We start from the raw sequence: 12,889 nt of genomic DNA, 5'->3' as shown, positions 1-12,889 counted from the left end.
GAAGAGTAGTAAACAAAACTCAATGAAGATTTATCATCACACTTTTCAAAATGGTATTTAAATTTTATAATTTTTTTTAAAAGACTGACTGATTGGTTGATTTAAGAGACAGAGGGAGAGACACTGTGTGCAGGAGGGGCAGAGGGAGAAGGAGAAAGAGAATCTCTAGTCGACTCCCTGCTGAGCACAGAGCCAGACATGGGGCTGGATCCCACAGACCCTGAGAGCATGAACTGAGCCCAAATCAAGAGTCAGACACTTAACTGACTGAGCCCCTAAATTTTATAATTGTAAAGCAATAGATGATACCATAAAGGTATAGGGAGTTTAACAAGAGAAAGGTAATAAACATCAAAATAAAAAAATATGACATTTATAGTATATCTTTACTATATGATTGATATATAAAGACTATTACGATAAACACTAAGACTCCAAAGAAAAGAATGAGCACAGATAAACACAAATCAAAAGAGAATCCCCCCAAAAAAGGATATAAAAAAGGAAAATGTTTAATGAACATATGAAAAAGTCCAACTTTGTCAAGATAAGAAATGCAATTCAAAACACAAATGACATTTTTTCTCCTATCAGATTGACAGATGTGAGAACAGATAATATTCAGGGTTAGCAAGAGTGCAGTAAAATAGACTCTGCTGTACATTTGTGGGAGGATAATTCAGTAAAATAATTTTGGATAGGTAACTGCCAATCATAGCCTAAGAACCTTACAATTGTTCATGTTATTTAATTATACTGAAATATTTCTCCTAAGGGATGAAATCACAAATAAAGATGAGAGTATTTTTATGGGGATGATTATTTGGAATTATTTATCATAAAAAACATGGAAACCACACAATACATAACACCCCATGATATGTTATATATTATTATATAGTATGATAAATAATGATAGTGTAAAGGGTTAAATGAATATCCATATGAATTTAAAATTGTTTATATAATGTTAAAGAGATAAAGACCTTTTTGAGGTGCTGCAGATTCTGACATGTTACATTCACACATACACAAAGGAAATATGCAGAAATATTAATAACTTTCAATTGTGAATTTATGAGTTTATCTCTATTTTTAAACTGTTTTAAATTGTCTTTTAAATTGTTTTACATTGTCTTATAATGCAAAAATAGAAAATGGCAAATAAAGAAATAATAAAGGCCTGCATATCTAAGGGAGAGAAAAATAAATTTCACTGTTCCTATCTGAGTCTCCTGTGCACAAAAAGCCTTTGGAAATTACTTAAGTGCAGAGATTCATTATTGTTAGTTACAACTTGCCCCCAGCTATGCATTCTTCTGCTAACCACAGATTCTTCAATGATCAGAATTTCTGGTATCCATGATTCCATTCAAATTTCTTTTAATGGTAATCCCTTTTGTCATCTTTGGGCAAATTAAAAAACTTAATTCCATTTTTATGGCAAATTCTCTACTTTCCTGAATCAACTTCTGATCTTTAACATGGCATCATGGACATTACATTCCATTAATTTGATTATTCAGAAGTCTGTTATACAGAAAATCACAGAAATAAATAACTAAGCCAGAAATTGGTATCAAAACAGAATGATACTATAACATAAACTTAAAACACAGTATTAATCTTGAGGAAGGGTAATGGGCGGGGGCCAGAAGGGCAGTGAGGAGACTCATTGAAGACAGGAAGAAGGACAGTAACTAAGTCATTTTTGAGGACTGGAGAAAAAAGGATTCATAATAAATTGCTATCAGAACAATCAGCTTGACCATTGGCTGCAATGGTCAGCTTGTGGGTCTGCCTAAGGGGATTTCTAAGCAAAGAGTGGACAGTGTTGTCACCTTTTAGCCCCACATAATATAATAATTGTAAGAGAGAAATGAGCTAAAGACAGAACAATTCCATTTTTAAGCAGAATTTAGAGAATGTTTTCCCAACTCAGGACTTGGGGTGATGGAAAATAAAGGTTTCCCATTTACAGGCCTCCAGCTGGCAAGAGATTTTCTAGGTAAGACCCTGTCTCAAGGAAAAGATCAAATTCAGAATGCTGTTTGCAAGTCGAGATCAAGTCAAAAATGTAGCTCTAAGACACATGGTTAGGACCTCAGAAAAATTTCAGAGACTCTCTTGGCTATATAAAATATCTAACAATCTTAAAGGTGTCCCATGGCCTCTTAATTCTCAGCCCATGCTAGAGAGCACAGCCTGTCTTAAAAAGAATTGTGGGTATGTAGCTTATCTAAAGGGATGGGATTGGGATTATAATTTGATACATAGAAATTCTGCAAAATCATTTTAAGAGTTATAGCAGCCTGGAATAAAAGGGAAAGAAATGGTACAACCAATAGCTTAGAACACCTCATTCTATTTTTTAAATTGCTTGCCAGCCTATCACTAGTCTATACAAGTTAATATCATTTCAAATAACAATCAGGAGAAAAATATCATAACTTTTATTGACCACTTTTTAAGCACCAAGCATTGTGCTAAGGACATTTCAAAGAATATCCCACTTAACTACTCCAAGCAAACCTCTCAGTTTTTAAACCGTTCCAACATTTCGATCCACGTCTAGATTTTTATTCTAACAACTTTATCAGAAATGGAGACTGCATATTCATAACACTATACTCAGAGCAACATTATTTATACAAATAAAATCACAGAGGACCCTCAAAGTCTAATGAAAGAGAACAGTTAAATTAAGAATCTTTCCTATAATGTTTTATAATCAATGAACTGAAGCCTATGAGTCAATATCATTATTACTTTTATTTTAAAAGTAGGAGAATTAAAAATGGTAAGGTTGTGCTTGTCTAAAAAGTTTTTAAAAAATGGCAGACACAAGATTTAAATCCTGGTATTATGACTTCAGAAGACCAACTCCCAATTGCTGTACTATTTTCCCAATATTGATTCATATTACAATTTATATAAGAAAGTGAATGGTACTATCATGTCTTGTGTTTTAAAAAACTTCACACTGCAACAAAATGCATTGTACTTTTTACATAATTTACATGGCTATATACCCTTAGAAGGGACATGCACTCATTTCTGGGCATGCACCCAGAGGAGAAAGCTATGGCTTTCTCACTCATCCTTAGCCAGACAGTGGATCCCCTGGTCCAGCTGTCACCACATTGTCTGTTTCAGTACCAGTGAGCTTTATCTAGGTTCCAGATGACTGAGACAACAGGTCATAAGAGAGCATCTTTTATGTGAAGGAGGCCTTTGTGAAACATGAGAGGGCTTGCTGGTTTGTGTTGAATAAGGCTAGCTGCACTAGCTTATATATATTCCTTTACCACCAAATTGCTTTATAATTTTAAATAAATGCTTATAGACTTTTCCTTTGTCAAAAATAGAAGAGAAAAAAATAACGAAACTAAAAAAAAAAAAACTACATTAATGAAGAGCTATAGCTGAGATCTGAGGCACATACAAAAGTAAAAATTCTAAGTTATCGTTCCCATAGCAACTGCAACACAGTTGGATTTCACTTTTATGATAAGTAAGTTTAACTTGAGTAGAGATGCAAAATACTTCCTCTGAACCAAAAAAGAGAATTATGAAAGATATAGACTTTCAAATGTATCAAATATGAACCCCAATATATATAAATATGTTGACATCGAAATCATATGTTCATTTGTATTGATTTCAAACTATCCTTATTCAATTTATGAAATATGATTATTTAAAATGGGGGAAATTCCCATCAAAATCTGTTAAATCAAAGGACATAATCTTATAGTTTGGAAATACAGGGGCATCATTCTGTTTTTAATTACAGCAGAATACTTGCTGGAAGTGCAATCTATAAAAATACAATCTGATTACGTTCACTGTCAAGTGTTTTAAAACTTGACATTTTCAATTACTGTAGATGTAATCTGAAACTAGGAAAACAACCCCACAGTACTTTAAGGAAAGGATATACATATAAATTTTCAAGACATTTGTAATTTGCATCTGTATCTCAATTTTTTTTTTAAAGAAGCAGGAAGGGTACTTACTCCTGTTATGTAACGAGGTCTATATTGAATAGTTCCAAATAAACCGAGAATGACGATAATAATATGTACAAAATTTGCCAGGATAGGTGCCCACTGATATCCAAGGAAGTCAAATATTTGCCTCTCCAGCACACAAACCTGGAACAGCAAAACAGGATATAGGTAAGCACAGTGGTGAGAGAGAGACAGAGAGAGAGAGAGAGAGATCACATCATGCGATTATAACTGTTAGTATATCTGGTTTTTGTCTTAAACAGTGAGACTGACATTTTCAGGTAAATTTCAAAGAAATACTATGGAAGCTGTAGATCCATAGACAGCTACAATCCTTTTAGGGATGATTTTGTGGAGGCATCAAGCCATTTTCACAGGATATCATCTGTGCAGTCACAGGATAAATTATATTGTCATATGCACTGTCTAACACTTTAATTCATCAACCAGCAAGTTTGCAAAGTCCACACAAAAGGTTTTCTGTTAGGATCTGCTCAAATGTCATCATGCAAACTGGAAATAAAACAAAGGGGGTTGATATAAAGGAAAAATAACTCATCAACAAGTCAACTGACCCGGATTCTGGACTTAGATCTGCCTCTAAACACCTCTAGTCTCCTAGCTAACTTTTCTCTTCTTCGGGGTTCTGATTCCTCATTCATAAAATGCAGGACTTTGGCTAATGTCCAGGGTCCTTCTACCTCAAATAGTACTGAATCATAAATTAAACATGACTTTTTTTTTTTTTTTTGTCATACACAGTTACCTATATAATCAGACAAAAGGGTGTGGAAAAATACATTAAAACAATGGTAAACAAAAATTAAAAATAAAGCATCACTGTTATAAAAGCAAGGAATTTAGGTCATTTCAAACTATCCTACATTCCTCTGTGCTTACAACTTTACAGTTAAGACACAGGTACAAATCTAAGGAGTGAGAGAAGAAAAACAAACCAACCAACCAACCAACCAACCAACCAACCAACCAATCAGACAAACAAAAGCTGCCACGGTCCAGAAGTGCCATTTGATATTGAGAAGTAAAACTTGGATAACTAGCAAGTCTCTCATCATAGCTAACAACACAAAAGGGGAATGGTGCATTCCACTCAGCTTTGTCCCTCCTGCCTGCCTGCAGGTGGAATGATAATCAACTGTTCAGAGTAAAACATTGTGAAAGGACCTGATGATATTCCACACAAAGATTCAACACTTTTTTTTCCCCCAAGCCAGGCTTTAAAGGAGAAGGATTTTAAAACTCCTCAGATACTGACATCACTATGCTTTAATGATATTTCTTGTCGGAAGGACATACTAACTCTCAAAATAGCGTGCTTTTCAATGAAATACCCGTAGCTCACTTTGAAGATTTCTTGAATGATCGATATTCTCAAGGCACTTCTTTAGTGGCACAGCACATTTTCCCATCAGGCATTTAAAAAGAAAATAAATTTATGACAACTGTTTGCACAACACGTCTGCTTCCCAAGGCACCCTGGGTACCACGTAAGGCCTGTAATGGCAATCCAGCTTACTCAGATCTTCCTTTTCACTTAGCCTTGGCAGTGATAATCAAGAGAGAGGATGTAGGTCTCTTCGACCCTGCATATTCTACATCCACAATACCCACAAGTGTTGCAAAAGTGGAATGCAAAGAACATTGCACATGACTCCAGATTCATAAACATTCAACCTCCTTCTGATGAAATGTTTCTTCAACTGCTCTCATGCAGTCAACACTTCACTTAGTGGAGACCCATTTGGGGTGTCAGGCAGTGTTCTGTATGCCTTGTTTTTGAATCCATTAATGGTACCAAAAAGCAACTGGTTGCTCTCAGAGCCCCATTGCTAATCATCTGTATAAGAAGCTCGCTCCAACATGGAACTCTCTATCTTGATCCTATGAATAAACAGTAAGTAGGAATGTAAACAGCAGCAAGAGGAATCTAAACTCTATAAATTCTGAGCGTCATAACTGTGGGGACACAGCAGGGAAAAAGTATAGAGGATGAAATGCATTAGTCAAACAGTGGGAAATCTCTCAATAAATGCACCAATTATGGAAGAAAATAGCACCATCGTTAATTATAAAAAATATATAGATGATAATATACTTGCTAAGTCTGCACGGCTAAATGAAGTTACATCAACATTTATTAGTCTTTTTTTTATGACAGAACTAATAGTTTCATCAAACATTACTTACAAGGCTATGCAGACTGAATAATGTGTGATTCTTCACTAATATTTCTGCTTTTACCCTGTTTTTGATTGGTCCGGCTAGCCATCATAAGTAGCGTTATCACAGGTCCTGTAATTTAGAGCTGGGACCAGAGAAGGGAAGATTTTGGGGATAATTCAGAGAGTATAATGGGAATAACACTATGTAGAAGTAGTTGCACCCTTTTCTAAGAATCCGCTTCCCACAAAAAGCATATTAACTATGGAATTACTGGAAAGGTTGGGGGGGGTGTTGTAGGTGGGAGGACATTAGTTAAAACACTTAGTATGTGATGGGCATTCATGCTAATCCCCCCGTATTACCTCATTGATGCTGCAAAAAACCCAGAGAGGTCAATATTATCTTACTATCTTACTTTTCAGATTAAGAAATCTAAGATGGAGTACAGCTAAGGTGATTCTCCCAATGTCACAGAAGTGGTAAGTGCTAAAAAATAAAACAACAACAACAAAAAAACCAACCCCAAAACATAGGTCCCTGAGGTGTGTCCTGACATTGCAGACTTGGGACACACCTAGTACAAAACAAAAGCTTTCACAGTTTATATTGTAGGCCCCCCATGCTGGTCCCAGGATATGTACTACCTTTTTACCTTACTTATTTTGGAATGACGTAAAGAATCTCTTTGATCATACCTGTCAATTCATGACATTAGTCAAGGCAAAGGTCCTGTTTTCATTTTATTTTATTTTACTATTTGTCTCCTTCAATCCATGTTCTCAGTGTTATTCTTCTTTCTCCCATTAGACCCTCTGGAATACATTTGCTTTATGTCCTTTCCATACTCGGCATACAAATCTATGTACACGGTCTCAAAAGACATATACAGATCTTCCTTGACTAATAATGGGGTTATGCCTTGATAAACAGGTTGCAAATATCATTTCAGAAATGCATTTACTACACTTCTACCAAACATCCTGACTTAGCCTGACCTACCCTGAATGTGCTCAAAACACTTCTGTTAGTGATCAACAGGGCACTGTCATCTCACGTGAAGCCAATTTTATAATAAACTGTTGCACATCTCGTGAAATTTACTGAATATTGTACTAAAAGTGAAAAACAGAATAGTTCTATGGGTACAGAATAGCTGTAAGTGTGTATTGGTTGTTTACCCTTGCGATCATGTCGATACCTGGGAGCTGTGTGTGGGTCCCTGCCTCTTGCCCAGTGTAACTAGAAAGGATGGTAGTGCCATGGCAGGAGTCTGGGAAAAGATCCAAATTCACAATTTGAAGTAACTTTCTACTGAATACATATTGTTTTCACACCATTGTGAAGTCAAAAAATCTCAAGTCAAACCATCGTAATGTTGGGGATTGTCTGTACTGCTGCTGTTTCTATGTGCCATTTCCATATAAAATGTCTTATGGAATAAGACTCTTTCATGCTTGTCTGTTTTGCTATAAATAAATTTTGTTCTTTGTGTTTGGCTTCTAGATAGTAGTCTATTATTAATGCAAAATCTAGTGCTTTCCACAAAGAATTATGTTCCCTTATAAGACTATTATTTATGAAGTTTCTATTTGTTAACATAAATAGAAGCTAATCTTTATCACTTATTATTTCTGCATCTATTGAGATAATCACTTTATTCCTTTCTTTTATATCATTACTGTGATTGTTTATATTGATAGTTTTTGCCATGTTCCATTATCCTTTTCTGCCCGGGAAAAATCCCTACTTGAAATTTAGTATTATTTTTACCGCAGTTTCAGTTTGGGTTAAATAAAAATTTATTTGAAGTTTTGTATTGATACACTGACCCATAACTTAATTATCTTTTTCTCTCTTTCTTTAACTCTGTTATAGAGATTGCAACAGCCTTAAAACATAAGGTACAACGTTCATTTAAGTACTTGACAAACTTTGAAGAAAACCTCAGTCCTATTCTCTTTCCCAAAAACAATTGTTGTTAATTTGGGGGAAGCACTATAAAGTACATAGCTTTTCCGGAAAAATATTATATGTGCCTCACGGTATATAGGCGTATATCTGTCATATACGTAAGAAATTTTTTCACATCATTTTATTTACATAAATAGGATCACAATGTAGGTGTGGTTTTTTTCCCTTGTACTTTATGATGTTTGTGGGTGTTTCTCTACATTAGCACATCCTACATGTAGAGATCTACCTCTTATATCCTTATTTAAGCATTCCATTTTAAGAGATATTCCATTGGTTTTTAGTTTTTAACTATAACGTTCCTAGTGCATTAAACAACCTTGTGTATGTGTTGGCAGATCCATAGGCTAAATCCTCAGATGTGAAAATGCTGAAAATTCTGATCTCAAAATTCGTAATATTATTACTTAACACACACACACACACACACACACACACACACTATTTAAACACGAAAATGTGGGATGCCTGGGTGTCTCAGTGGTTGAGTGTCTGCTTTGGGCTCAGAGCATGATCTGGGTCCCGGCATCAAGTCCTGCATCAGGCTCCTGCAGGGAGCCTGCTTCTTCCTCTGCCTGTGTCTCTGCCTCTGTGTGTATGTGTCTCTCATGAATAAATAAATACAATCTTAAAACATGAAAATGACTCCTCTCTTTTGCATTGTAGCAAACATGAATTTTAGTGGTCATTGTTTATCTAGCAGAGTAAACTTAAACTGAAAAAGTTTTCAAAAACCTTTCTCCTAAGTACATTGAGGAAAATTCATCTTATTAACAATGACTACAAATAATCATAAAAAGCACCTGTGAAATGTCTTTAGGATAAATATATTTATTGACTTTTCAAACTGGAAGACACTCACCCCACACTCTTCAATGTAAATCTGCGAAAACTGGGCCCAATTAAGTAAATAATTTGCTAAATTAAGTTTGACCCCTTAACAGAGTATTCAGTCTGAAACAAGTGCACTTCAAATGTTTGCATAACAAATTGAGAATCGTTCATATTTCCTAGGTAGCTATTGCCATTTCACTTTATTAACAAGGCAATTACATGTGCATGAACACTTTAAAATATTTTTTCAAAGCCATAACAGGATGTTTATAGCTAGTTGTTTTCAACTGGTGGGACTCAGAATCGGTTTCCTTGAGACACTACAGTTTGCTAATAATTACTAAGATTTCTTAATAAATTTTCCTCCCAAATATTTCTATAATTTTATGTCCCTAAGTGTGACTTGTAAGTTGTTATAATTAATATGCAATAAAACTTATACGCAGAATTTGAGAGGAAAAATAGGCTTTTTATTCTATCGTGATAGAACACGGGTTCCTTGGTTTAAAAAGAAATTAAAAAGAAACAACCAAATTGTTTCCAGAGCTAAATTATAAATTGAAATTGAATTTACCTATGGGCATGCCTGTTCCCCCCAGTACCCTCCCTGCTTCACTGTCCTCACTCCCCTTCAGAAACCCAAGCTTTCAGACTGTCTCCACTCTCACTGCCTCCACTTCTCTGAGGAAAGAGAAGATAGACTGGGAGTCCCCCTGCATTGTCCAACTGAACTTCAGGGAAATGACAAAGCTCATCAAAAGTTAATAAAATACCGAGGTGCCTGGGTTGCTCGGTTGGCTGATCAACTCTTGGTTTCAGGCTCAATGCGGAGTCTGCTTCTCCCTGTTCCCGTGCTCCTCCCCCAGCATACGATCTCTCTCTCTGTCTCTTATAAATAAATGAATGAATGAATGAATGAATGAATGAATGAATAATCAATCTTTTCAAAGAGTCAATAAAATACAAATTGTGGAATTTCAGGAATTGAAAAATAAAGGATTTGCATTTTAGTCGTTTGCAGGAGAAGTTAACTAACAAAATCAACTCAGTTACAGCCTAAAAAGTAGGAAATACTATGGGAAATCATGATTAACATTGAAATGGGCATAACAGTTCCTGTAATGGGTCCAAAGTTCTTATTTCACCCATAGGACTATGAAAGTTTACATAAATGTCCAGACACAAGCTCTCTTGGCCATCTGTCAGAGTTTTGTCAACAGAAATTGCTGTGATTTTTCCTTCGTGCCAATCAAGTATGGTCAATTCCTCATTCCCAGTTGTTCTACCCTTTGTTTCTTGCCTCATAGAGCATGTAACACTGAAGGAGATAAGGAAAGAGTTCTGATCGTGTCTCCTTGCTCCTTATAGGACTTTGCTCTTTTTATCCTTGCTCTGAGACCTTGTCTTGGATTCATAGTCTCCTGTGTCTGACTCTCTGGTACATCTTCTGTTTCTTGGTTGTCTGCCCACTTTGGTAAAGCTGCCAGTTCTTATGTCTATATTTATTCACTGTATCTCACCACACTAGATCTCATCTATATTCTACTTACCCTCTCCTGCAGTATCCTATGGTGCATTGTAATCTTGAACATAATCTAGACTGTCTGCTCCAGAATCAGAAAGGATGCCCCGTATGGGTTTCTCTTCTTTTTAAGCCAATCCTCAGGAAAGCTGTAAGGACTTGAGAGCTTTTCTGGGTCTTTAGGATACTGCTAAGGTCTTTATGACATTGTCTAAAACACCAGAGTGTCTCAAAGCAAGACTCTTTATGAAATAAGATTGATGATGCTCCCTGCTTAAGATTCTCTGTGTTATTCACAGTGGACAAGTGAGAACATATATGCCAACTTTTAAACATTATCTGTAGGAGGTACACTAGACACAAATCTTTCATCTCATCAAGATAACTGATTCAAATATAAAATGAAGAGAATATTGAAGTAGGGTTTATAATAATTGAAGTAGGGTCTATACTAATTGTACATGTAAGATACGGACAGAGCCAAGCACAGAGCTTTGTTTGAAAAGTTTTATTAACTCTTGAGTAATTGCAGTTTTCAAATGTGTGTGTGAGTGTGTGTGTTTGTGTGTGTGTATGTGTTGGGGTGTTTATTCACTAAGGGAACAAAATAAAATTATAAGGTGTTTGGTAAAGTATTGGGTCGCAAATAATAATTTACCTTATTTCAATTAAACCAAGGATTTTCTGTCTCCTCCCACATAATTGCTTTCCTTTAAATACAAAACAAAGGAATAAGTCACAAGAATAAATAACAAAAATACCACCAAAAGGAGATCTGGTCTTAATGGCTCAATTATAATAGAAGTCAACATGCCTTAGTGGTTCAGAACTCAAGTCTTAGATCAGAAAGTCATGTTTAAAATCTTACTCGAAATGTGACCACAGAAAGTCACCTGATCTCTATGAACCTCAGTGTCTTCATCTGTAAAATGGGGAAACTGTGGTACATAGCTCTTAAGATTTGCAGGAAGATCAAAGTAATAATGCATATAGTTATTATAAAGCTTAGGTTGCATCCTAAGATGGATGCTAATTAATTTATATTTTAACAATACGTAACATGCTTAGACACTGGTATTTTAGTACAAATATTCTATCTAGACCAATAGTCTTGCCAGAATATTTCAGTTAGAGATGACTAAATATTTCTTATTTTATTGGTCACAAATGCAAATTATAATATGGATAGCCTCAAATATCTGGGGGGGGGGGGTGTTCTTCCTCAGTGAATGTTTTCCTGCCTGATTCAACACTCCATGTATCCAATCTGCTATACTACTATGTAAAAAAACAGACTTCAAATATCGCAATTTTTCATATTTGTTTCTTTCTTTCTCTCCACCTTATTTAAAAAACTGTACCTCCATACAGTTAAGCACAGTAAAGATTTTCAAGAAAATAATAATTTAAAAAAATAAAAATAAGTTTATTTGGGATAAACTCAAAGGAACTAAATAAAAGAAGTGCTTATTATTTATGTGTTTTACAGAAGTGTATTTTCTTATAAGCTGCATTACTGAAACAGTCCATGGCATTTCTTCACAGATTTTTATTGAAATATAGTCAATCACTTATTTCTGAGGTTAAATTAAGAGGGCTATTTAATTGACCCACATCAGAGTCGAATTTTATATTTCAAGACTTTTCCCCATTTTGTGTAATAATGGCATTTATATATAATTCTGCATAAGCCAGCTAATATTCTAGTTGTTGTGATAACAGAATCATTTATTACTTCTCACAGCTGTTCATTCTGCATAGTAATTTATAACCACTTCATAGTTAACATTCATGCTATCAAGAGACAAGTTGATGACTAGCATATTATACTAGATTTTTAAAAATATATTATTTGAAAAAGTAGTACAGCAAATTGACACTAGAGCACAAATAATATTGTTTGTTGTTGAATTGAACTTACAACTCATATAATTGCCTCATCTGTACATTCATATGCCAAATTGTGTGTGTGTGTGTGTGTGTGTGTCTATGTGTGTGTGAGAGAGAAATCCCTACATATTATTTGATGTTCCGTAGTGGGGATTTAACATTTTTTGGGGGGGATTTAACATTTTTAACTCAATATCTCCATATCATATAAATTGCAGCCCTCTGATTGAATAGTGAGTATGGATTCTGATACAATAATTATTAAAAGTTGAGTGCTTAGTATATCTCAGGCATTATGATAACGACTTTAATATGCTATTTTAGTTCATGCTTACTTTTATATCATGCACTCTGCAATGATTATCTGCCATTACCTTTACTATACAGATGAGGAAATTGATATCATGACCAAGATCATGATTATAGAGCTAGTAAATCTAACTTCAATGTCCATGTTTTTTAGCCACAAACTATT

The 12,889-nt window shown here is 34.9% G+C and overlaps 1 protein-coding gene across 3 annotated transcripts in view; it reads right to left on the bottom strand.

The window, feature by feature from the left end:
• The window catches only part of NKAIN2 (sodium/potassium transporting ATPase interacting 2), a 951,703-nt gene that overhangs the window by 497,338 nt on the left and 441,476 nt on the right, over positions 1-12,889 (bottom strand). For all 3 annotated transcript variants that reach the window (XM_041746175.1, XM_041746177.1, XM_041746176.1), the window contains exon 2: positions 4,020-4,157. In XM_041746175.1, coding sequence (XP_041602109.1) covers positions 4,020-4,157 — 138 coding nt within the window. The remainder of the gene's footprint in view (positions 1-4,019; positions 4,158-12,889) is intronic.

The sequence above is a fragment of the Vulpes lagopus genome, chromosome 2, assembly GCF_018345385.1.
Source record: "Vulpes lagopus strain Blue_001 chromosome 2, ASM1834538v1, whole genome shotgun sequence".
Taxonomy (NCBI): Eukaryota; Metazoa; Chordata; class Mammalia; order Carnivora; family Canidae; genus Vulpes; species Vulpes lagopus.
The sequence above is the reverse complement of the archived record's forward strand: the minus strand, read 5'-3'. Positions and strand labels throughout refer to the sequence as shown.